Source organism: Rhineura floridana, chromosome 2 (genome assembly GCF_030035675.1).
Source record: "Rhineura floridana isolate rRhiFlo1 chromosome 2, rRhiFlo1.hap2, whole genome shotgun sequence".
Classification (NCBI taxonomy): domain Eukaryota; kingdom Metazoa; phylum Chordata; class Lepidosauria; order Squamata; family Rhineuridae; genus Rhineura; species Rhineura floridana.
In genome coordinates this window covers 34,943,763-34,970,665 of record NC_084481.1, presented here as the reverse complement: position 1 = coordinate 34,970,665, position 26,903 = coordinate 34,943,763, and the positions used below count along the sequence as shown (strand labels likewise).

Below are 26,903 nucleotides of genomic sequence, written 5' to 3'. Positions count from 1 at the left end.
GAAATGTGGGGAACTGAATTGAAGAATGGAAAATGGAGAAACCTTGAAAAGTGAAATTGACAGAATTCTATCCCTAACCCCCACACAGAGGGAGCTGTTGAACTCACAATGACAGTTCTTGCAGAACACCCCTGGATCACAACACAAACAATGATCCCAGAGTGTCACCTCTAGTGCTATGTCAAAACCTCTCCTCCAGTTTCTCAAATGTTTTCTTTCCCAGTGAAAGTCTTAGGTTTTCTGCCATATTCTCGGGGGACACAATCATTTCTTTAGAATTTCAACAGATGCAGAGTTGAATTTACCTTTTTGAGAGAGCCAAGAGTGGCATGTCTATATCACATGCCAGTGTAGTGGTTAGAGTGTTGGACTAGGACCTGGGAGACCAGGGTTCAAATCTCCATTCAGCCATGGAGCACACTTGGTGACCTTTGGCCAATTGCTGTCTCTCAGCCCAATTTACCTCACAGGGTTGTTGTGGGGATTAAATTAGGAGGGGGAGAACCATGTATGCCACTTTGAGCTCCTTGGAGGAAAAGTGGGATATAAATGCAATAATAAATAAATAAATAAAACAATTCCCCCCGTTTCTGTTAAGCATTTCTCCAGTGCTCCGCTGCCTCATCAGCTGCCTGTGTTTCCTGATCTGAAAAAGCCCCATGGAAGGAGTTACCTAATGGTGTTTTTCCTCTAGGCTTTAACTGAAAATAGGAAGCTGCCTTATGCTGAGTCAGACCATTGGTCCATATAGCCCAGAATTGCCTACACTGACTGGCAGCGGCTCTCCAGGGTTTCAGACAGGGGTCTTTCCCAGTTGTACCTGGAGATGTCAGGAACTGAACTTGGGACCTTCTGTGTGCAAGGCAGATGCTCTAGCATCGAAGTGTAAGAAGGTGGGGAGGCTGGCTATGAGCACCTTAGATCGCTGCACTAATTGATTTAGCTTTTAAGGGAAGTCCTTTGTGCACTGAAGTAAAAATACTTCTGACTGCAGATTGTATTCTGTGGAAATTATTATTTTCTTTAAAAAAAAAAATTAAAAGAGAGACAGAGAAAGTAGAAATACTTCACTTTTAAAAATATCTTCAAAGCTACCGGGCACATGGTAGTCAGCCTTTCTACACTTACGGGAAAGTCCATAGAATTTAAAAAAGCAGGAACACTCAAGAAAAGCTATAGAAATCAGACTGCTGGAGAGTAACTTACTTAACAATAATAGAAAAAAGACATTCACAAAGCCCATTGGCCGCCTTGAAAGAAAGGTAAGCACAATAAAATCCCCACCTTCACTCATGAAAATGTGATCCAGCTTTCCCTCCCCTTTGATAATTATCAAATTATTTAATTGCTGGGGAATGATTTTTTTTTTTAAAAAGCAGAAGATGTTCTCACCACAGCACTATTCCCCACTCCATCAGCTCTAGTAGCACAGCCAGCAATGCCCCTCTGCTGCCAGTCACTAGGCATCCTTAGATGAAGGAGTCTGAATCCCCTTATGTTGCACCTCACCAGCTCTGTTTTATGGCCACAAAACACACACAGAGGAAGAAAAGAAAGATACACCACATAGCAGACCATAACAGAAATCCATACCACAAAAGGGGGGGAGGATGCAATAAATTGACTACAATAAATCAACTACAATCAACTACAATACATCAACAAGGGATAATTATCAAACAACAATGACTTTCCGCTCATGGGTACAATTTACACCTTCTGCAAAGGGGGATAAACCAGTTCCTCTGATCTTCAAGTGGAAGCAAGAACCGGCCCTTTTCCAGTCAGCTGAAGGTAAAGCTTCACTGGAATCAACTAATTAGGAGTCTTTGTTGAAGGCCCCGTTGTCCTCTCATCTTCATGAACACAACTGGAGCCACTTAGGCTAGATGGCTGCTGTTCTTATAACTATTTTCAGGAGAGCCGCTATACACAGATACAAGGCACTGCCTATCCTGCAATACTGAGATCATTGCTAACAATGTAGCAGTGCCAACAATCTAATTCAGCAGTGTCACCAAAGCAATATTGTAAGATCAACAGAACAATGAGTTCAGCATGTCCTGTGACTACAGTTTCATCGAGGTCTGAAGCAACATCTTAATCTGCCTATATTAACAATTCTATTCTATAGATTGTATTCAATTAATCATGGTTAACTGTGTGCATGAAGAGCTTTTGCTAGACACCTTCTCTTCTTACAGGCACATGCCTTCAGCCTAATCTACCTTGCAGTTGTCCAGATGAAATGGCAGAGAGAACCATATATGTCACCGTGAGGTTTTTGGAAAAGAGGGCAGAATGTAAATGTAATATAGTATGCTAGGCCTAGTTTGCATTGAGGTGGTAAACCTGTGTGTTCTCTACCATGGGTGAGGAATTATATGACTGAATGCCACTCCATTAAAAATGTTGCAAATAGAAAATGGCTAGAGCCGTTATTTACAGAGGAGAACTCAATCAAGTAAGCTCCCACCTGCAGTCTGAACGGGTACAGCTGTTATATGGGCGTACAAGCTCAGTGAAAAGAACTACTAGGCATTGGTGTGAAGTTGCTTCCACGAAACTATGCTACAGATGGCAATCAGGAAGATAGGAATTCTTGTCTAAAAGAATCATTTTTTAAAAGATTGCCACAGGCAGTTTATCTCACCAACAAGTCCATGCTACTGAATGGTCTACTAAGTAAGGTAAAACTTTACTGTTGGGTCTTAATACTCAGCGAAAGAGTGCTATCATTTATTCTCCTGCATTTTGATGGAGAGGAGGAGGTCTCCACACCCAGATTTTGTCACATAAACTTGGAACTTCATTTGGGGGGCTGCATATCTGTGTCACACTCGGCAGATTAAAACTTGGGCTCCTTTTACCACTGGGAGCGCATTCTGACAAGCATCTTGCCCTTCCCAATTTGCTGCCTTTGTGACTTGCATCATGGGTGCAACAGTTTGCAAATTCTGATAGGTGAGTGAGTGACACCTGTCAAAATGCTCTCCCCACTTCATGATGGGAGCTGGGGAAGATAGCACATTCCAATAAGTGGAAGGCACCTATCATAAATCGTTGCTTCCTGTAGCCAGGATACAAATGGTAAAGATAGCAAATTCTGACAGGAATGTGACATCCATCAGCATTTTCTAGAAGTGCTGTTCTTATTTCAGAATGTAAAATGATACAATCATCATCTTTTGCTGCTAGAAGCAAGTGCAGGCTGGAAGGCATTTTTTCAGTGACATATTATTTCTTTCTTTCCCCCCAAATTAAGCCTTGGGATTTCATTTAATTCCATTTGCTTAGTGAAAAAGCAGAGAGGAGAAGATGCTACTGTCTTATGCTGTCAAAATGTTCCCTAATCTGTATCCTATGGTCTGGTTTAGGGACAGGGAATCTGTAGATATCCAGATGTTGTTGGACTCAGCTCCCATCAGCCCCAGCCAGCATGGCCAATGGTCAGGGATGATGGGAGTTGTACTTCAACAACTTATAGAGAACCACAGGTATCCCATCCCTTGTCTATAGAATTCCACGGTGGTATATATGATGCAGTATGAAGTATTTGAGTCAACATTGACTTTGTCACATTTTTATTCCACTTTTCTACCAAGGAGCTCAGTGCAACACAGGTAGTTTTATTCCTCCCCTTTTTAGCCTCACCTACCCTGTGAGACAGGTGTAGTTCATAGAATCATAGATTAGTAGAGTTGGAAGGGGCCTATAAGGCCATTAAGTCCAACCCACTGGAATCCAACTTAAAGCAGACCTGACAGGTAGCTGTCCAGCTGCCTCATGACTGTCTCCAGTGTTGAAGAGTCCACCACCTCCCTAGGTCATTGGTTCCATTGTTGTACCGCTCTAACAGTTAGGAAGTTTTTTCCTGATGGTCAGCCAAAATCTGGCTTCCTGCAACTTGAGCCCATTATTCCATGTCCTGCACTCTGGGACAATCGAGAAGATATCTTGGCCCTCCTCTGTGTGACAATCTTTCAAGTACTTGAAGAGTGCTATTGTATCTCCCGTCAGTCTTCTCTTCTCAAAGCTAAACATACCCAGTTCTTTCAGTCTCTCCTCATGGGGCTTTGTTTCCAGTCCTCAAGGACCCCCAGTGAACTTTATAGGGATTTGAATCCAGGTGTCCTAATCCAATCCAGGAATATAATGTGGTGCCTTCCAGAAGTTGTGGTCTGCTATCAATGTTATCCATGCTGTCTAGGTCTGATGGGAGCCTGCTCTACTATACTTCAATAGCTTTGGCAATCTGGAGAGCAAGGAACATACATGAGTTTCCTAATAAAAGGGGAAGGGGACACAAGGAAACATGTTTTTAGTATGACAATTTTACTTCACTATAAATGATTTCCAGACAACTGTTAGAAAAATGTATGGCAATGTTAAATTCTGACCTTTGATCAGTCAGGGATAGATTAGAATGAGGAAAAGAAAGCTAATATGAACGTTTTATACAGGTCACTTAATGTTTCAACTTAATATTCAGATATAATGCTCCAAATTAGAAATCTAGTTCATGGAAGTTACTGATGCATTTGTAGAAAATTGTGTGTTATATATGGAACTATATACACAACTGTGAACATATGGAGTTGCACTAGTTCTTTTGAATTAAAGCAGGAGAAGCCAATGTGATGCCCTACAGATGTTGTTGGATGACTACTCCCACCATCCCTGACCATTGTCCATGGTCACTGGGGCTAGTGGGAATTGGAATCCAACAACAAAAGCAATATTATATATTTAGTAATTTATACCATACCTTTGCCTATGTTCACAATGGCTTATACCATAAAAATAGCCCTCAAAGCTAGTAGGAATAATAAAGCAGGGATGAGAGATCTGCATTCTTCTAGATGTTGTTGGACTTCAATTCCCATCAACGCCACCCAACAAGTCCAATAGAGAGTGGAGTCTAACAATATCTGGTGGGCCACAGGTTCCCCATCCCTGACTTATAGTGTTATTGTCCTCCAGTTACAAGTTATTATCTGTAACAAGTCCTTAAATGTTAGAACATTCCTCATCCCTTACTTTCCAGGCATTTTTTCAGAAACACAGTTAATATTGCTGCTGCTGCTATTACAATTGCTGCTGTTGCTGCTGCTGTAGTTACTGCTACATTTTCTACCTGCAGGGCCTCCTGCAGATACCATCTTTTCAGGAGGTCCGTTCCTCACAACATAGGAAATGGACCTTTAGTGTGGTGGCACCTGCCCTTTGGAATTTCCTCCCTTTAAATATTAGACAGGCACCTTCTCTGTTATCTTTTCGAAGCCTACTGAAGACCTTCCTCTTTCAACAAGCCTTTTAAGTAGAGATCTGATCCCAGTTTGTGTTTGTGCAGGAATTGCTTTTAAGATTTTTTAAAGTTTTTTTTAAAAAAAGGAGTTTTGTTTTAATGTTTTTAAAGAGGTTTTAATATGTTTTAAAATGCTTTTAGTGTTTTTGTTTGCCGCCCTGGCCTTGGAGGAAGTGTGGGATATACATTTAATAAATGAAATATTAAAGAATAGTAAATAGCTAACTTGAGCAGGAGGCAAATCAGAAAACTTACTGTTAGCAGAATGACTGGAATAAAGCAGACGGAGTCCAGAGAGAAAAGAAATTGATAATTGTACTGAAGCAAACTGAACAAGAACAGCATTTTAGGCTGCAATTCAATCCACACTTACCTGGGAGTAAGCCACATTAAAATGAGTGGGATTTAAAAGTGCTTAGCTTTGATCGGATTGTGTCCTCCATCTTCCTCTGTCTTCTGCCCTGTGGCTTATGTTGCTGATGCCCACTGGGACAGCCATTACAGGAACACAAAATATATCTCCACAATACCAGAAGCCTGTTTTTGCTTTTGTTTTTAATTCACTTGAGTGGGGGGGAGGGGAAGGGAAGCGGACAGGATAATGCATTTAAAATATCCAACACCTCTTTGCCTTAAGCCCAAGTTTTGTAACCTTATTTAGAAAATTCCCAGACTCCCCCAAGTGGATAGCAAGGAAATGCAGCTCTAGAGATACTGCCTGGAAGATCTCTCCTGGCAGTCATTATCCATAATGAGCTAATTCCAGCATGCTGATACGCCCTCCTTCCCCTGTTAGCTTCAGAGCATTTGTTTGACAAGAATTGTTGCCTGAGCCTCTTCTTGCAAGCAGATGATCTCTCTGCTCATTCAGCTAGTTTAGCCTGTCATGCAGGGATGGGAAACCTGTGGCCCTCCAGATACTGTTGGGCTCCAACTCCCATCGGATTTTTTAAATTTTATTTTTTAAAGGCATCACTTTATTACTTATTTTTTGTTATTTTAGTGTTTGTTGACCTGGGATCCTTTGGAAGGAATTGAAAGATATGCATTTAATAAATTATAAATGTAAATGTACTGCCTTCAAGTCGATTCTGACTTATGATGACCCTATGAATAAGGTTTTCCTGGGGCTGAGAGGCAGTGACTGGCCCAAGGTCACCCAGTGAGCTTCATGGCTATCTGGGGATTTGAACCCTGGTCTCCCAGGTCATAGTCCAACACCTTAACCACTACACCAAGGCTCTTAATAAATTATAATAATGACTAATCAGCCTGAACCAGTACGGTCAATGGTCAGGGATGATGGTAGTGGGACCCCAACAGCATCTGGAATGCCACGGGTTCCTTAGTCCTGCTCTAATGTACACATCTTGGGAGAAGGAGTGGGGGAGGTGGCAGTTTTTTTCAGAACAGGAGGACCCACTTTGAATCTCAACCCTTTCTACCCTTTCTTACCATAATTAAAACTCTGTATATTAAAGTCCTATAAAACTGTACTGGTGGCTCCTTTAAATTTCTGTCCATCTGTCAGACTGTTCCCCCTTCCTCTCTTGCTGTCTTGCCTTTGTCCTTATAGCTCAATCATGTGCCTATTTACTGTGAAGTATCTGTGTTCAGTGAGAGCCAGTGTGGCATATTGGTTAGAGTGTTGGACTACAACCTGGGAGACCAGAGTTCAAATCCCCACACAGCCTTGAAGCTCACTGGGTGACCTTGGGCCAGTCACTGCCTCTCAGCCTCAGAGGAAGGGAATGGTAAAACCATCTCTGAATACTGCTTACCATGAAAACCCTATTCATAAGGTCACCATAAGTCAGAATTAACTTGAAGGCAGTCCATTTCATCTGCGTTCAGAGCAGTTTATTCCCAGGTAACTGTACATAGGACTGCAGCTTTTAAAAAAACCTAAAATAAAATAGTAATCACGATGCTGATAGGATTCATCTTTGAGACACAACCTTCAACTCTCTTACTAGAAAGTAGACCCCACTGAAGACAGTGGGACTTACTTTTGAATCAATGTGACACAGATGAATTGGCAAGGGGTTGGACTAGATGGCCTTTGTGGTCCCTTCCAAGTCTATTTCATGTATTTATTTTATTTTAAAAGTTCCTGTGATTCTTTGATTGTGATGCACAACTCATGTGTGGGCCATGGCCCATTATCAGAAGGAGGGCATTGGGAGGCAGGAGATCAAAAATCTGAACTAGCTGCGATGAGGAGGTGTGGGTGATGGACGTTATTCAGTTTGTTATAACATCATGTCCGATGTTATAATAATGACTACGGCGTCAGATATAATAGTGTCATTATTAAGATAAAATTTAAAATGAACAATTTAATGAAAAGGGTTAAAAGTGGTATGCCTTTTGGAAGTCATTTATTTATTTATTTATTGTGCTAATGACAGCTTTTTCTTATCGCTAACTCCCGAGAGTTTGCTAAATCGACTCCACGATCCAAAGGAAACTCCACCCCCAAGCGAACCTCTAGACTGCGTCTCCTAGCCCCGCGTTTCAGCAGACGCCAGAAAGAGTCTGCGTCGCAATCCGCTTTAACCAATTAAGCCATCTTCGGGTTAGAGAAAGAAATAAAAGTCTCCGTAAATCTATTGAAGAAGGAATGGTCCCCAGGCTTTCCGCTGGCTGGCTATTGATCCCTTTAAGTGCCTGCTAATGAGACCCGTTTATACCCAATAAAGTACGCTCAACAAGAGCCGGCAAAAGACAGCTGAAGTGCTCGCGAGAGATGGCAGCTGCTTCCCCACCCCAGGGCAAAGCTGAGCACAGGCGGAAGACGAATTGCTTTGCTGCCGGGCGACCCTTACACGGTTAACGTGCGGGAGGCCAAAGGAATGAGGGCGAGAGTGGAAAAGGGGGCGTGGTAATGGTGGCGCCCGAGAGGGGCGGGGCAAAGCTGTGAAGGAAAGGCTGACCAGTCGGCTCTCTCAAAGTCCCGCGGCTGATCCCTAAAAGGCGGAAGCGCCGGAGCTCCAGCAGCCTTTAAAACCTTTGATTCTTCACACACACACACACACACCCCGCCAGGGTAAAAGGGAAAAAGCACACACACGACTGCGTTCAGAGGCAGCATTTTTTTTTGCTTTTGTTACTTTACCACACACGTTCCGAGACCTGTCCCTTGGCACTGAAATCGGGTCCTGGGGCTGAACCCAGTGGCCACGTTTGGTATCTGCATTCCGACGCCAGGCAGGCGGACAGGCAATGGGCGAGGAGAAAACACCATGGAGGCCCAGAGCGAGGGGTCCCTCTAGCCCCGCATCCTGTTTCCCAACAGAGAGGCGCGAGCTACAGAGGCTTCTGAGAAGCCCGCAAGCGAGGCAGTAGAGGCAATAGCAGCCTTCTGCCGTTGGACGGGCAATGTTAGGTACTCAGGTATGCCACCCCTGCATATGGAAGCTCCATTTTGTTGTGGCAGCTAGCAGGAGATTGCTATAAGCGAGCCTCCTGGGGCGGCGGGGAAGGAGTAGAGGAATGCCCTGTGCTTTCCCGTCCGCCGACCCCGGCAAAAAAAAAAAAAATCCATCACAGCCCTGAATCCGAGCGGGCGTCATTTCTCCCCCTCCCCCAGTCGGGGACTTGGCAGGAACGATTTTTCTTCCCTTCGCAAGCAGCTGCGAATGTCACATGGTGGGAAAAGGGGATTCGTTGCAGCTGATGGGAAGGCTTCCCTCAGCCAGCCAGTCAGGGACACACGCTGGTCTGCCTTTAAAAAAAATGAAATATCTCTTCCCCCCCCCGCGCTTTCCTCCTCTTCGTTCTTATCTTTTACCTGGGCAACGCCAGCAGCTCGTTTGCTTCTCATCCTGTGTCCGTTATTGCCCTCTTCCGTGGAGGGCTTGAGGCAAGGGGGGGTGGAGAGAGAGAGAGAGAGAGAGAGAGAGAGAGAGAGAGAGAGAGAGAGAGAGAGAGAGAAGGCGGCGTGTGACAGATGCGCTCTTCTGACAGCTCTCAGGCTAGCGGCTCCCTGCCATTGGCTCAGTGCAACGGAGCGGCAAGGCTGCGCGCTATAATAGCACCATGCCGGTGAGAGGCGGCCGCTCAGACTCCTTCGGCAAAGCCAGAGAGATGCTGAAGCTTCCGCTCCTCCTCCGGCCGCCAGCTCTGCGCTGAGAAAGAGACTGTGGTCAATGCCTGCCGGCTCCTGCTATTGTTGAACTTGCCTGCGGCTGGGTTTCTCTCTCTCCCCCTCACCCTGCGGAAGGAAGGGAGAGTTGGGCCGCCGCCGCGTTAGTCGGAGAAATCAGCCGGAGGGAGAGCAGTTGCATGCCCGGGAGAGGGGGAGGGAACCCGGCTCCCGCCCCTTCTCCACCCCACTCCCGCCCCATCCCCACTGCCCCATCCTTGCCCCGCAGAAGCTGCACACACACACAGGCACCCGGCGCCTTGTTTCCCGGCTGATCTGGCGCCCTTGGGGTGCATGGAAGCGGCTGCAGCCCACGAGGCGGCTGCTCCATGGAGTGTTATTACATTGTCATCAGCTCCGCGCACCTCAGCAATGGGCACTTTCGCAACATCAAGGGAGTTTTCCGAGGTCCCCTCAGCAAGAACGGCAACAAAACTCTGGTAAGGATGCTTCCTCATCCCCGCTCTCCCTCAGGCTCCTCAACTCCATCTTTGTTGGTGGCTTATTTGGACAGCTCTGACTTCAGCACCCCAGCCTCCTGGACAGTTCAGAGCGGTGCGCTCTAATGAAACTGCGCTGACCCCGTCCATGTCGGTTGGTTGGGGATGTGATTGCTAGAGAGGGAGAGGGAGCGTGGGAGCAACGCTGACCTTTGTACAGAGTCTGTTCTCCCCCCCCCCTCGTTTTTCTGTAGGTTTACTTTTGGCTCTTCTGGGACAGGACTCTTCAGTATGATAAGTCTGTTATGGGACCTGGTTTATAGTCACCCAATGAAGCCCCTAGTGGAAGGGGTGCAGACTCGAAGGCTTTTGTTTACAGGTAGAGGCAGTGGTCAGTTGGAGTCCTTCTGCTCCAGAAAGGCAGTGTTTAAAACAAGTTGGGCAGTTCTACCTGATAGACTTTACTATTGCAGAGGAGAAGTGATGTCCAGATCTGGATAACTAGTTCTGGTTTGCCTTTGCCTAATGTGGAAAAGGGGTCAGGGTCTTCAGAAAGTGAAGGAAAAGACAGAAAGAGGCTCAAACTATTGAGTTTTTGACTGGGCAGTTATTTGAGAATGATGATTCTGGGAGTTCAGAGCATCTCTCTGTTGATCAGGATGGGGAGATCTAAAGTAACTTACAGCAGGATCGTAGACATGTCTAAAGTCTTAGGCTTACTCTCAGGTAAGTATGTATAGGACTACAACATTACACCTAGTCTCGTGTTGAAATCCATTTGACTTCAAAGTACTTAACAGTGTCATCCTATACTCTCTCACTATGGAGTAAGCTCCTTTGAGCATAGTGGGACTTCTATGCTCATACAGTTGAAGTTGGCTAACAGCACATGGGATGGCTCGAGTTGATGCACTACAGGCACATTTAGTTAAATTATTTTGATATATTCAGGTTGCCAGCCAAAGTGCTTTTTTTTTTTGGCGTTGGGTTGGCAATTCTTCACTTTCCCTTAAATCTGTTGACTCGCACACATTTGGTTTGACATGATAGTGATAACTTTTATTGTGTTTGGAACTGTTGTAGTGGGAAGAAATTGTTTTCTGAAGAAATTCAGCTTTTTCATATAGCACATGAGACACATGAGGATCTCAGTCAAAATATGACATGTGTAAGAGATCCCTGAAAAGTTCCGTAGTACTGGACCCCAGTTTGGACAGGGAAACATTGCTTTCTCATCATTGCTTACTGAAACTTTTATACAGCAACAATGGAATAGGAATTCAGCACATGTCCCTTGTATGGAAGGGATGCCTTCTGTGTTTATTAAAGATGGCTACTCTGCAAAGTTTGAGGCAAGTCCTAAAATGATTCTTACAAATACGCTAAATTGAAAATGACATTGCTTTGGAGAATTCATGGATGATTTGGGTACACTAACCCTTTCGTGTCCTCTTCTGTGGCATAATCCTTATTCAACTGAGATATTCTATTGAATTTATTCATATTTTATCAAACAGGGACACACAAACAGAATCCCGTACAAAGGTTTTGCATATAAAATAAAATAAAAAGGGAATTGGTAGAAACCATGTCAAGTTGATTACTGAACACTTTAAAGAATAATGAGGCAAGAATTATTTATTGATGAAATTCTGATGCAACATGCAAGTAGCTCTCATGCATGTGAATCCATATTAATTAAACTGTGCCAATATTTTATTACCTTAATTATCTAATAGACTAGGCTTTCATTACCATGAAAGTAAATGGTTTGCATACTCAATATTTCCTGTATCTTTAATGACTAGTACCATGATCCTAAACACAATTCCTTAGAAGTCCCCATAATGTTAATGGAATGAACCTCCAAGTCAGTGTACTTAAGATCACAATCTAAAATGGGCTCACATCATGTGTATCTATAGGTACATTTGTTACAATAGCCAGGAAATATTTACTGCAGCATTGCAGATGCCTGCACAGAAGTTGTATGTTATTCCTTATTGAGTGAAGGATTACAGCTTTGAGTTGATGTACTTCTGGAAGTAACTGTAAAGTTGTGTTTGGTGACATGTGGCACTTTAAAATGTCGTGTCAATCACATTCCAAAGCATTATATGCCAAATGTCTTTTTGATATGTTCTGCATATAAATATGAACATGCTTATTATTTGGCATGATTGGGAACAAAACTTAATTTCTTACTACATTCTCATGTAGTAAGGTACTGAATGATATCAATCCCCAACTCCTGACATAATTTGTTTTGCCTTGAAGTTATTTTGGTAAGTGGCAAAATTGGCCTTTACTGCATATCTAATTTTGTTTCTGTATTTTTTGGGAAAGGCTCTTTTTCTTCTTCAAAAAAGTTAATTTAATGAAAGTGATGCAGCAGACTTCTTGAAAAGTAATATAAGGAAAATCTGCTTATAATACAAACTAATACTCTCAAGAATGAAATTTCGTTTCTCACGGAAAGTGAATGCAAAATTATTTCACAGAGCCAGTCAACCTGGATGTAAATGTATTTTTAAAATGTAATTTAAAGAGAAAAATCTTTCAAGGGAGATATGAGAGTTTTCATCAGTAGGAATATACAACCTGTGTAATTTTTAGTTTGTGTTCTTGATACATAATAGAATGGGGCATTATGCATTAAAAAGAAGAAAAGAACTAAATGAACAGCATAATAAAACAATAGATCTGAAGAAAAAACATTCTTCTTTTTTTAAGACCAGGGATGGGGAACCTGTGGCCCTCTAGTTGTTGCTGGACTACAGCTCATATAGCCCCTTACCATTGGCTATGCTGATGGGAGCTAGAGTCTTACAATATTGTCTGGAGGGCTGCAGGTTCCCTATCACTGTGTTAGATAAGTCCAAGCAGATACACTTTAGAAGATGCATGCCATTTCATGTGAGAAGGCCTTTTCAAAGTTAACGCTCGCCGTCCACACTTTTTGTAAGTACTTGTAATTTTTTTTAAAAATGTATTGTCTGATTAATCTGGAGCGCATTTTAATCCGTCAAAAGTTTTAAAGATGAATTAATGTAACTGATTAACTAAAAACCGTCTACAGCAAAATATATACCATTCAATGGTGCCCAAAGTAGATAGCCCATTGTTATCTGCACACAAACCTCAAAGCTAGCTGTTGTCAACAGTCTTTGTGAGTTGTGAAGAATAGTGAAAAGCAACCATTTCTTCAGAGTACATGGAATAATTTTGGTGCAAAATATGTTGTTTATGAAGTCTTTGATTGGTTTGCCCTGCAGGGTTCTAGGTATACCATTCCACTAAGAACATACATATGTGTGTGTGAAGCTGAAATGAATATATATGCACACACATGACTGAAGCTGAAATGAACTTCTATTAACACCTTTTTGTGACATCAACGATGTACAATTAACTTTAGTGTAGCAGATCCACACTGTTTTGTTGCCAGGGGAGGGATTACATTCAGACATGAAAGAACCCATAATACTGGTTAAATAAGCAATTAATAATTTGAAATGTAATGAAAGGGCCTTAGTTATTTCTGCTTTTAACAGAGTTTGTTTTATCATGTTTGTGCAATTTCTTCATTGGCCAAGAGGGGCCACTCCTGAGCAGCTTATGCTCTTGTCTTCTGGCATCCTTCTCTTTCTCCCCTTAACTAACTTTGATGTGTGTTGTGGTCTTTAAGAATGAGGGTTGCACAGCAATGGGATTTAAACCCTCTCCTAATCTGGTGAGAACAGAAGCAAAAATCTGAGGATTTCATGCTCTTTCCCAAATGTCTGGTTGGGAAGGAAGAGATAAAAGTGCCTTAGGTCTTCTCTGTTGTTAAAGTGAATGGTAGGATAATTGTGAAAGTACAACTATATAGCATTAAAGTGGGGAAATAAAGACTCTCCATTCATACCCGGGCTTCTACCTGTAGTAAGGGCGGGATTTTTGTTGTTATGTGGCTCCAAGTCGACTACGACTTATGGCGACCTTATGAATCAGTGACCTCCAAGAGCATCTGTCATGAACCACCCTGTTCAGATCTTGTAAGTTCAGGTCTGTGGCTTCCTTTATGGAATCAATCCATCTCTTGTTTGGCCTTCCTTTTTCTACTTCCTTCTGTTTTTCCAAGCATTATTATTTTTTCTAATGAATTATGTCTTCTCATTATGTGTCCAAAGTATGATAACCTCAGTTTCATCATTTTAGCTTCTAGTGATAGTTCTGGTTTAATTTGTTCTAACACCCAATTATTTGTCTTTTTTGCAGTCTGTGGTATCTGCAAAGCTAATAATAATAATAATAACAATCCATTCCATAGTATGAAAGTGTGACACACTATCATCCTTAAATTGTTTTCATTTCTTGTATGAGACAGAAAAACATTAAGGTGTGGAACAGATGGGAACCCCATTCCCTGAAAATAAACATTGCTATGAATGTAAAATGTAAGATGTTTATAAGCCAGAGATAGGAACTGGTTGCCTTGCCGAAGTTGTTGGACTTCAACTTCCACCGCCCCCAGTGAGCATGGTCAATGGTCAGGAATTATGGGAGTAGCAGTCCAGTAACAACTGGAGGGCAACAGGCTTTCTGCCTGTGCTGTAACTGGATGAAAATAGGACAAAGGGTCAGAAGGGTTATGGCACTGAACACAGGCTTTGGAGATGTATGTAGTTATTGTAACTCAAATTATGTAATGAACACTGAAGACCTGTAAACATTTTCCTGGGTGTAAACATCATGGAACTCAACAGGATCTACTTCTAAGTAGAGGTGCATATGATTGCACTGTTAGCATTGAACCTGTAGGGAATGGGCAATAATATTGGCAAGAGTGTGTTATAGCTAGATTGTGTCAATAAAGATCAGACTTTAATTTTTTTTTGTTTGGTGGGGACATTAAAAATGGAAAAATATGTAAGCATGAAATAAACATTAAGTGTAGAATAATTATTCACATTTGCCCAATAGACACCAGACAAAGCATACTAAAAGTACAAAATTCTCCAATGCACAGACACTAACCATCTGCACCATCATAGAGAACATCTGTTTCCAATCTGCCAATAGTGACAATCTGTAGATCATGACTCAACCAACAAGGCCTCCCCTGAAGATCTTAATGACCTAACAGGTCTATACAGGGAAAGATGGTCCTTCAGGTAGTGTTATTGGTTTTGTATTAACAGCAAGCACTCCACCATAGCTGTTGAATTCTGCACCAGTTTCAGCTTCTGTATCAGAAGCCCTACACACAGCATAGTATAGTAATCTTGTCATGAGATTATCCAATCTTGAGGCCACCAATGCACTGATCACAGTGGCTAAGCTGGTTAATTGGTGGTAGGCACTCCTTCCCACAAAGGTTACTTGAGCCTTTTGTGACAATAATGGCTCCAGGAGCACCCTTCATGCCACAACAACTGGAACTAATCCCAGAAAGGATAAGGCAGATAAGGCATTGGATACCACATTTGGTACCATATTAACAGCAGCATTCACGTTTGCATGAAGATGAGCAAGTTTATGCTTAAATTCTCTAGAAAAATTATTATACTAAACCTCTGAGGATTTCAATATATCATCACTGGGATAAATATTACTTAGGACAAGATTTCATTGTTTTGGGTGTTCCTTGAACTTAAATGAGACTAGAAAAAAAGGTAAAGGTATCCCCGCACTTGTAGTGCAAGTCGTTTCCGACTCTTAGGGTGACGTCTTGCGATGTTTACTAGGCAGACCATATATATGGGGTGGGATTGCCAGTTCCTTCCCCAGTCTTTCTTTACCCCCCAGCACATGCCGGGTACTCATTTTACCGACCACGGATGGATGGAAGGCTGAGTTGACCTCGACCCCTTTTACCGGAGATTCGACTTCCTCCTTTAGTTGGAATCGAACTCTGGCTGTGAGCAGAGCTTTCGGCTGCATTACCGCTGCTTACCACTCTGTGCCACGGAGGGTCTTGAGACTAGAAAGAGATACTTAAAATTCCTTTGGCATCTACCAACCCTTCCTATACTGGTCTAGTAGGCATTCGTAAAGAAATAGAAACACTACAAAACATTCCAGGAAGTTCTTAAGCTTATTGTTTAAAACCTGGCCCCAAAGCAATGTGATATGGTGCTGCTACAAATGTTAATCAAGGTGTGGTAAATGCTTTGCTCATGATTCTGCTTATAAGAAAAAATAAACTATGACCTCTGCATGTCTATTTTGTATAAATGCTTATTCTTGAAAAGTAAAAGGACACTGTTTACCTAACACTTAAAAGCGGATTTGTTTCTCAAATTCACCCCCTTCAGTTTTTGATCTCACGGTGCCTGAGTAAATGAGCTCCCATGCTTATAAAGTCCTTGCTACAAGATTATGTTGCCTTGATTATTGAACCAAGTTTGTTCCTATGTTTAAAGTTTAAGCTGCATAAGTCATTTATGAAGTGTGCTGTGCTTGTGTCATTAGACAGCTGGTTCTAAAAATCTTACTCTCATAGAGCCCTATGTTCTGCATTGCTTGTCGCTTGCAATCCGTGCCCTGGTGGTAACAAGGGCTCAGTGCTCTTTTTGACAGCCAACTACTTTTCTCATGATTACCCAACAGGATCCTCTTTAGAAGCTGCTTGCGAGCCCCTTGTTTGGAAGTTTTCACCTATTGCATTTGGAAAAGCATCAGTGCTTCGATTATGGATATTTTGAGATGGGTTTGAAGAAGGGAGTCCCACTAGTGACTGAGATAATACTGAGGTTGGTGGGGCAATGCTTCCATTTGCCCTAATGGAGCAGCCTCCGCTGGTCCCCACAAACCTCAGAATGCAATGCATTCAGATGTGGTCCTATCAAAATCCTATCAAACCTGCACTTTAGTGGTTGACATTAAAAGGAGTCATGTAAATGGAAAATATAACTTCCTAGGTATACTCAATAAATGACGGGTGCCACAGACCAATTTGCTGCTGATGGAAGATCACCTCAGGCAACCGCTAACGTTGGATTGAAGAAACTGTTGTGCATATTGCTTTTCGGTATCTGTTGGAGGTGGAAATGAAAACCTTATGGAGTGTCAGCATATGTTGTTGGCAGCACAGTAGGCAGCATAATAAGGGAAAGGAATGTAGAAAGCTTCTGAGAAGACTAGTTATTTCTCAGCTGTTAACATTTTCCTGTGTGCTCTTGATTTGTTCAGCTGATAACCACCTCAGCCGTACCAAAAAGAGAGAGAGAGAGAGAGGCTATTTTAGAACTTTATATTATAGAATATCCTTATTAGCTATTTGTTCTGTGAAAAGGTTAGTTCAAGAGACAGGAGGTTTGGGAAAACAAAACTTCCAAGGAAATGATGGGTATTCTCTCCTCCCAAACAACCAAAAGGAAATGTGTAATTGTTGGAGGACTACAATCCTGTGCACACTTGTAAGTATGAATCTTATTTCTGAGTCAATCAGGCTGTGCAAACATGCAATCATCCTAAATTTGGAGAGCAATTTTTAAAGGCCTTTTTTAGTTTTGCTGATCAAAATTCTTTATAGGAAATTGCTTCATTGAGGAAAATATGTTTTCAGAGAAGTCCAGTTTTGTCCTAATAAACCTGTTTAATGATGGTATATAATCAGTAGTAGAGATGAAAGTCACTTACCTTATTTACCTGGGGAGGGAGGTGGGGTTCATGGTTCATTGTGTGTGTGTGTGTACACCCCCCCCCACACACACCCCACACACACGAGAGAGAGAGAGAGTGCAAAAGTTCAATCACTGACTGAGAGATGGTGGGATCCCAAAACAGTAGATGGATTATGAAGCTCCACTCTAGCTGGGAGCAAAGTTCCACCTGCATATCCCCAGCTCAATGAGGCAAGAAATGGGTTCTGTGCACGCAGTCCTCTTCAGTCTAACAGTTTAGTGCTGCCAGCTCAGGTGGGGGAGCAGAAAGCGATGCAATTTGTCTTTGTTTCTCTGTCAGTCAAGCAATGGACTGGTGGAATGTTAACCCTTTTCGAGAGGAGTGCTTTCATGGAGTCCCCATGCTGGGGATTTGGAGAGGAAGATGAAGCTGACAGGCTGATTTCTCAAAGGACACCTCTTGAGTTTCTGGCTGAGGTCAGATTTAAAATTGGGGCTTAAATCTTAACTACATGCAACAGGCATTTCTCTCCCTCCCCCTCTTTCATATAAGCATCTTTGACTTTGCTTCCATGACACTCCCATGCTATTATAACTAGGACTTACCCACCTACCACGTTTAGTAGCCAACCTTTCAAACAAGTAAATAAATCGAACTCTAGCATATGTCACATTAATTCCCAAACTTGTTTGTGGTTGTATGTGAAAATTGTTTTGTTCTTGATTAAAAATAAATCCTGGGAATTAACATAGACATGGTTCTTCTGTTCCCACTTGTCCATCTGTCCGCATACCACGTTACATTTGACATTTAACTAAAAAGGAAGAAACCCAAATGACACTTATTTTTCTTCTTCTTTTCATCTCCTTGGTTTTAATTGGTGGTAAATTCCGGCACCGCAAAGAAAGTTGTAGGGGTGGTTCTGAAAATGCTGAGTGTCAGGGTCAAAGGTGAGTGACTTTTGTAGAAAGCATCTTATTAACGAGGAAGAGAATCTAACTTAGGGATAATGAAAACCAACATGAACAGTGGTTCATGGATGCCCTAGCTGTAGTCCTGGTAGGCAGAAGTAGGCAAATAATGCCCTACACGCTGCATCTATATATACCACCCCTTGAAGTTTCCAAGGTAGAGGCACTGGAGAAACAAGTATCATCTGCTACATAGACTAGGATGGGAAGACTGTTCCTTTAGACCAGGGGTGGGGATCCTGTGGTCTTCCACATTTCATTGTACTACAGTTCCCATCATCCCTGACCATTGGCCATACTTGCTGTGGCTGATGAGAGTTGGAATCCAACAGCTTCTGAAGGACCACAGGTTCTTCACTCTTGCTTTCTAATCCACAGAAAAGAAATTGCTGACTTGAGGCCAACACTCCCCAGCTCTGGGCAGAGGAGAGAGCTAAGTACAGGGACACCAAGCACAGGAGTCAACAAAGCTTCTTTATACCTATAGGTTAGAATGAGTCGGGTGATATACTGTTTCCTATAGGTCAGCCTTTCCCAACCTTTGTGTTCCCAGATGTTGATGAACCACAATTCCCATCAGCCCCATCCAGCATGGCCAATGGTCAAGAATGATGGGAATTGTAGTTCAGCAACATCTGGAGGCACACTGGTTGGGAAAGGCTGTTCTAAGTCAGACTTGCTTACGGTGTGAAGTAACTGAGAGACCTTCTCTTGCTGCTACAAATTTATTTATTTATTGATTGTATTTATATACCACTCCATAGCCAAAGCTCTCTGGGTGCTTTACAGTAACTAAAATGATTTTTGCCATACTCCTCCTTCTCAGGAGCTAGATCTGACACTCAGAAAGTGCCATCAAAATGAAGCAACAGACTTCTTACTTATTATTCTCTCCCCCTCTCCCCCATTATGTGCATAACTTTTTGCATAGGAAACACAGCCTGATGTCTCTAGTTCTTGCAGCCAATTAAAGTAAATAACTATTCAGAAATGAAGGTGTCACTCAATATTTTCTGATTCTTTCATGTTCTTAAATTTTAGATAGGAGCATCAAAAGATACAAAGCTCTTTATATAAATGACCACTGGGCTCCATATTTCATCAATAGGTCAATATATTTGGAGAGTTACAGAATGCCATCAATTTGACTAATAAGAATATCTGACAGTTCCCACAGCCATTCTTGTTTTGAAGGTATTGCCTTACAAAAACCAGTCTAGCAGCCACTAGTGCAGGTGTGAGGAACTTTTGGCCCTCCAGATGTTGCCTAACTACAACTTCCATCATCTGCAGCAAGCATGGGCAATGACCAAGAATGATGCCATCAATGGGTCAAAGGTCCCCCACACCTGCATTGGTGTATTCAATACTGCTTCATGTTTCTTTCTAGGCAGCGGAGGCTGGCCCATTAGGGCAAATGGGGTACTGCCCCACCAACCTCAGTCTTTATTCTTTCAAGCCATTCTGCTACCTTACTTACAACCAGTCCAGAGGGTGGATCTGGCTGCCTGTTTCCTCCTCGCTCTTAGTTTTGCCCCTGTAGAACTCAGCAGGGAGGAGGCTAGGGACAAAAGTTGAATTAGTTGGCTCTGCCTGTCATTGGCTCTGGCTTCACCTACTGTTGGGGCTCCCTGCCCTCTGCCCTTCTAATACCAAGGGACACCTGCTACCACTGTTTCTGGGGGCTAATTCTGTATAAAGCTGTAAAGACAGACAAAAGAATCCATAGGTATGTTAACATTAGTATATGATGGTGTTACTTGGACAATCATTTTCCAAAATGTGTGAGCTATGTAACATGTTCACCACATGTGGAAGAAGTCTGTTCTGTTTTGGCACGGTACAAACAGTTCGCATTTCCAACTTTAAATATCTTATCTAATTTCAGAGGTGTTGTTAAATGCCATTGCATTGTCATTTTTATAACCTCTCTGAACATTGAGCTCACAGTAAAAGGAGTTTCAGGTCCAAGAAGGAAAGACTGTATTTCTGGAGAGAGTTTCCTTTTTAGATCCTTTCCACAATTTTGTTGATATTATTTATACCCTGTGTAGGATACAATATATTTTATGAATTTTCTTACAAAAGTAAAGCCAATGAATCCTAACTTTTCAAATGTCTTATTTCAACATGTTTAGATAAGGCATTTTCTGCCTACACAGCTTAGGAAACATTCACTTTTCAAGAATCCACCTGATTTTGAAAAATTGATTATGTATCCAGGAACAAAGTTTCTTAATTTTAGCATCCATTGGAATTAAATGAGGCAGGAAATTACTATTGCAAGATGTCCTTAAAAACAACAACAGATTGCTAATGGAATTAATGACTGAAGGATCGTGTAGGCCAGGTGTGGAGGATCTTTTGCTGACCAGATGGTGCTGAAATTCAGCTTCCATCATTCCTAGGAATTGGCCATGCTTGCTGGGGCTGATGGGAGTTGTAGTTCAGCAACTCTGGAGGGCAAAAATTCCCCACACCTAGTGCAGGCTATGCTGATTCAAAGGAGGGACTATCCTTTTGAATCTAGTAAGACACATATGGGAACTTGAGAAGTGGGAGCTTTTATTTCATTTTCATTCTGCCTAAACTTTCATATATACTCATTCCTTAGTAACCAATTTCATTGCTGCAGAGGTTGGCTCTAACAAATCCAGCCCTGCAATTTATAATCTTAAATCATGGAGGATTTCTCACCAGGTTTTTAATCTCGGGAAGGGTTGACAACCTATATATGAAGGGATACCTGTCTGAGTAGATGAATCAGTAGAAAGAAGCAACAGACAAGTTGATTTGTGGGATATTCATAGCAATGTCCTTCTAAATTGCTAGCAGTGTTTTAAGGGATTTACTGTCACCACCCACGTGACATGTTAACACTTCAGCAGGTGACCTGACTTTTAAATATGATCCTTCTCAAAGATGTAATGACAGAATAAGGTCTGATACCTTACATTCATGTTGCCAAAGCTTCAGTTAGGCCAGTTCTGCAGACTTCGGTAATGTGGTTTTAAAAGAACTGGGGATCGAATTCTTTATCTGTAAGAGAATTTGCTATTTTAAAAATTATTATAATGGCACCCTGCTTAGCAGAATGTCCTTACTAATTTTGTTTCCTTTACTGTCTGTTGCCTCATTTGCCCAAATCTGATGGGCTGCATATAACAACATATCAACAACAATTACATGGATCACTGCAAGTAGTAAGTTTAAATGTGTGTCAGTGAGGGCAAATAAGGCCAAGGACCATGAAAGCAAAGAACCAGCAGTTAGGGGGAGAAAAGGGTGCCATGCAATGTGATTTTTTTTTTCAGTGAGAGGATTATATCCCTCACCCCCAGCAATTTGTTCAGCCGCAGTGACTATGCTAATTTTCAAAGTGGGTAATATTCAGTACAGTTCGCAAAGTAACTATTTTTCAGAGTATGTTCAAGGATATTATCAATGGGCCTTACTTTCATGTACTGCTTATAGCAGCTTTAATGAAAAACTGTTGTTGGTGGCAGAGGGGATGTACTCCCCATTCTCCTTCTCCCCCCCCTTGAGAACTTTGAGAGATTAATAAGGCTGTGTAAAACCATACATTTAAAGCATATGATGTGCCCCAAAAGAATCCTGGGAACTGTAGTTTACCCATCACAGAGGTACAATCCCCAGTACCCTTAACAAACTATTGTTCCCAGGATTTTGCGGGGAAAGTCTTCTGGCTGAAATGTGCTTTAAATGTCTGTACATACCATCTGTATTTACTCAGTTTAAGGATACACCACCGAATTTAAGCCTGCACAACAAAGCCAAATACAGCCCCCCTGCCTGGAATTGCATCCCACCAGGGGCTTGATAAACCAGAATTCTGTTCTCTGCTGGAGGCTACAAAAACAGGAAAGTTCTTTGACCCCAGCAGCTGATACTTGGGCTTTATTTGGCTTTGTGGTTATAAGCGGTGTCAATCTGGCTTAATTCAAGGATGACTTAACACTAATGCCACACATTGGAAATACGTTATAAACTGGAGAGGTGGAGCAAAGCCTAATTGCTCATAAACCTGATAATCTGCATGACCCTTGATGCTATCAGGCCATGGTAGGTAAGTCTCTATGTGTTGTTGGTCTTTGTTTACGCCAAATGTTAATGTGATGAGAATGTTCTTTGGCTGCTTCGTATTTATCTGGTACCTCAGTGGAAAAAAATGTTTTACTTAAAAATGATCTTTATTGCCAGAGAACAGGTTACTTCCCAGGAATCATTAACTTTATGATGGGAAGTGTAATCTCTCTCTCAACATCAGATTGACATAGGAAGCTGCAATATGAAGAGTCAGGCTCACTTTCTCCAGTACTGATTAGATTTGTACCTGCCTTTCTGAGATTTACGGCCCACTCAAAGTGGCTTACATAAATTAAAATCACAATCATAGTAAAACATATCAGTTATATATAAAGACAGATGTGACAGATGACAGCAGGCCTCAGCACCTGCTCTTATCTCAGGTGGTGCAGTGGTGGAGAAAATGGCGATATCAACACTTATTGGCAAAAGCTTTCCAGTGAGGTGAACAAGTCCTAGTACCCTAGGTCTTTTAAATCCTGATTGGGGAAACTGTGGCCCTCAGATGATGTTGGAGTTTTCATCATCCTGAACATTAGCCACGCTATAAGGGGCTGAAGGGATTCCAGAGTCGAACAACTTCTGGAAGATCGCAGGTTTTCCACCCTATTTTAAATGGGCACGTTAGAGGTTGACTGCATGATGTTCTACCTCCAAACGATGAGCCCTTCTCTTAACACTATTCTCAACTTCACTTACATTGAATAACATTGTTCTTGGACACAATTGGAAGCCTGGGTGTGTGAACCTGGCTGGACACAGATACAGTGGTGATGTTACTATGATTGTGGCAGATGGAAAAGTGCTGCATCCATGATGTTTTGTACAGGAAAAATAGCAAGACTGAACTGCCGAACAAGGTCTAGAAGGGACTGATCTGTGGCACAAATCCAGGAGAAGGTAGACTGTATTCAGGCAGAAAAGGCTGGGCCAGGCAAGACAGAACCTGAGAAACTTCTTAGGACAAATGTATCTGATCTGGAGATGATAATCTTGGATTAAATATCTAGATATCTAGAAGCATGAATTCAGATAGCCAGTTCTCAGTGACAGCAAAGATATGATAATGCTCCTTTTCATGGTTATTTGATAGCAGGCCATATTGGGTTGTACTCAAGTAAGTCCTATTCAGAGTTTGCGTTATATTCCTTCAAGTTGATTACAACTCATGGCGACCCTATGAAATTTTTTTTGGATATATTCATAGGTAAACCTATTAAAGAAAATCACCCTGTGCTTTATAGACTACAGCAAAGCCTTTGACTGTGTAGATCATGAAAAACTATGGAATGCTTTAAAAGAAATGGGGGTGCCACAGCATCTGATTGTCCTGATGCGCAACCTATACTCTACACAAGAGGCTACTGTAAGGACAGAATATGGAGAAACTGATTGGTTCCCCGTTGGAAAGGGTGTGAGACAGGGGTGTATTTTGTCACCCCATTTGTTTAATCCATACACAGAACATATCATACGGAAAGCGGGATTGGACCAAGATGAAGGAGGTGTGAAAATTGGAGGGAGAAACATCAAGATATGCAGACAATACCATACTCTTAGCAGAAACCAGTAATGATTTGAAATGAATGCTGATGAAAGTTAAAGAGGAAAGCACAAAAGCAGGACTACAGCTGAACATCAAAAAGACTAAAGTAATGACAACAGAAGATTTATGTAACTTTAAAGTTGACAATGAGGACATTGAACGTGTCAAGGATTATCAATACCTTGGCACAGTCATTAACAAAAATGGAGACACTAGTCAAAAAATCAGAAGAAGTCTAGGATTGGGGAGGGTAGCTGTGAGAGAACTAGAAGAGGTCCTCAAATGCCAAGATATATCACTGAACACCAAAGTCAGGATCATTCAGACCATGGTATTCCCGATCTCTATGTATGGATGTGAAAGTTGGACAATGAAAAAAGCGGATAAGAGAAAAATCAACTCATTTGAAATGTGGTGTTGGAGGAGAGCTTTGCAGATACCATGGACTACAAAAAAGACAAATAAATGGGTGTTAGAACAAATTAAACCAGAACTGTCACTAGAAGCTAAAATGATGAAACTGAGGTTATCACACTTTGGACACATAATGAGAAGACATGATTCACTAGAAAAGACAATAATGCTGGGAAAAACAGAAGGGAGTAGAAAAAGAGGGAGGCCAAACAAGAGATGGATTGATTCCATAAAGGAAGCCACAGACCTGAATTTACAAGATATGATCAGGGTGGTTCATGACAGATGCTCTTGGATGTCACTGATTCATAGGGACGCAATAAGTCGTAATCAACTTGAAGGCACATAACAACAACAACAAAACCTATTGAGATTAATGAACCTAAGTTAGTCATGTCTATTAACTTCAGTGGGTCTACTATGAGTAGGTCTAGCATTGAATATCACCCATTCAAATTACGATGCAAATGCACCATCTGTCTTTTTTGAAAAATGTATATTATAGGGCACTTAAACTTCTCCAAACTCATTTCTGAACTGGGGCATGAGTATGATTTTGATAACCTGAACGCTCTTTCATGCATCAACAGGCAAAATATGGATGTGGATGTTCACATGTTAGGGATGACGTGGATATGATGGTCCTGCATCTTAGCTTCTTGACTGAGCAAGAGGCATGCGTTCTTCAAACGAAATATTTCAACAGTCATTCTGTTTGAGTGTGCAATAGTCTTAAAAAGAATGAGGTCAGAAAACACAAGGTACAATATAAAGAACGTTCAGAATGCCTGTTACATTAAAACTGGTGAGATTTAATCATGGAGGTATCCACTTAAATTCCATTGATTCTACAATATGAAGTGGATATATCTAGCTTACATTGGCTTCTACCCACTGTAAATAACAAATTCCTTATTTCTCCTGTTTTCAAAGGCTTTAGAGCATGTTGTTTCACTTTCATGAGCACTAGAAACACATTTAACAAAAACTTCCATTCTCAAGATAACAATCCCCTTTGGGTACTGTATTGCTCAGTCCTGACTTAATGTGAGTTTGTCTCTCTGTTATTGCTATTGTTATTGTAAATTTCTAACTTGCCCTTCCTCCCAGAAGGATTCCAAGGGCAAAACAGTAAAAACATCTTAAAACACCTCAAAAACAAACCATCTTAGAAATACAGTTCCTGACTAGCTTTTTGACTAGTTCATTTTGTGATATTGGTAATTACAAATATTCTAAAAATGGTTGTGGAAATCGGTTATTTTAGAGAATTGTAACACTCCCAAGCTGAATAGTCTAGCTACTTTTTAAAAAAAAATTAAATTCTGTGAGGTTGAGGTCTACGAATGCCTTCTGAAAATGCCATCTGTTGTTCAGGCTGTCTGTTGTCAGCCCATTCTGCATATCGTATTTTGTCTGTACTCCTCGACCACTATCCAAATGGCGTTGAATGTGAAAATGTATTTGTACAAGCAATGAAAATATGAGCATTACAAATATTAGCCATTAAACAGTGCAAAATATTAATAGATGCTTTTAAAGCCAATATTCATGAGTGACTTATAGACGATTATATCTTAACATGCACATATGCAGGGCCGGCTCCAGGAATGCTGGGGCCCTTGGGCATCAGCCTGCCCCGGGCCCCTCCGCTCCCCTTCCGCGATCTGCGGCATGAGCCGCGCAACGGATTGCAAGACAGGAGCTTCTGAGCCACCAGCCATCACCCGCGCTTCACCTACCTTTCTCTGCTGTTCTTTGCAGCTGCACGCACTGCACACACAGGGTTTCCATCAATCAGGATGGCGGCCAATGTTTCCGTAAGGGACTGAAGCCTCTGCCGCCATCTTGGTTGATGGCACACAGCGCGCACATTGCTACCATCAACCAAGATGGTGGCAGAGGCTTCAGTTCCTTACGGAAACCTTGGCAGCCATCTTGATTGATGGAAACCCTGCGCGCGCAGTGTGCGCAGCCGCAAAAAACAGCAGAGAAAGGTAGGTGGTGGGGGGGATGGTGGGTGGCTCAGAAGCTCCTCCTGTCCTGCAATCCGCAGCTCCTGCTGTGGATCGCGGAAGGGGAGCAGAGGGCCCCTCAGGTGCTCCTGTAGCTGTGGTGCCCTCAGGCCAGTGCCCCACCTGGCCGCCCTTTAGAACTGACCCTGCACATATGCTGGGAATGTGTTATGATTTCAGTAAAGGATTCCTAATATATATGTAACATGTCATGTTTGGATGCTGCTTGATTTATTTTAAGTGCTCTTACAAATAACAAGTGCTGCTGGTGATGTATTATATGATTAATGTAAGCAAAATCTTGAATAAAATATTTTTGAAAGTTTTTGCCGCCTACATCCAGG

The 26,903-nt window shown here is 42.0% G+C and overlaps 1 protein-coding gene across 1 annotated transcript in view; it reads left to right on the top strand.

Annotated features, from left to right (window-relative positions):
• The first annotated feature begins 7,832 nt into the window (after positions 1-7,832).
• Positions 7,833-26,903, top strand: part of ZNF804A (zinc finger protein 804A) — a 327,887-nt gene continuing 308,816 nt past the window's right edge. The window contains exon 1 of the mRNA XM_061608268.1: positions 7,833-9,895. Coding sequence (XP_061464252.1) covers positions 9,785-9,895 — 111 coding nt within the window. The 5' untranslated portion in view covers positions 7,833-9,784. The remainder of the gene's footprint in view (positions 9,896-26,903) is intronic.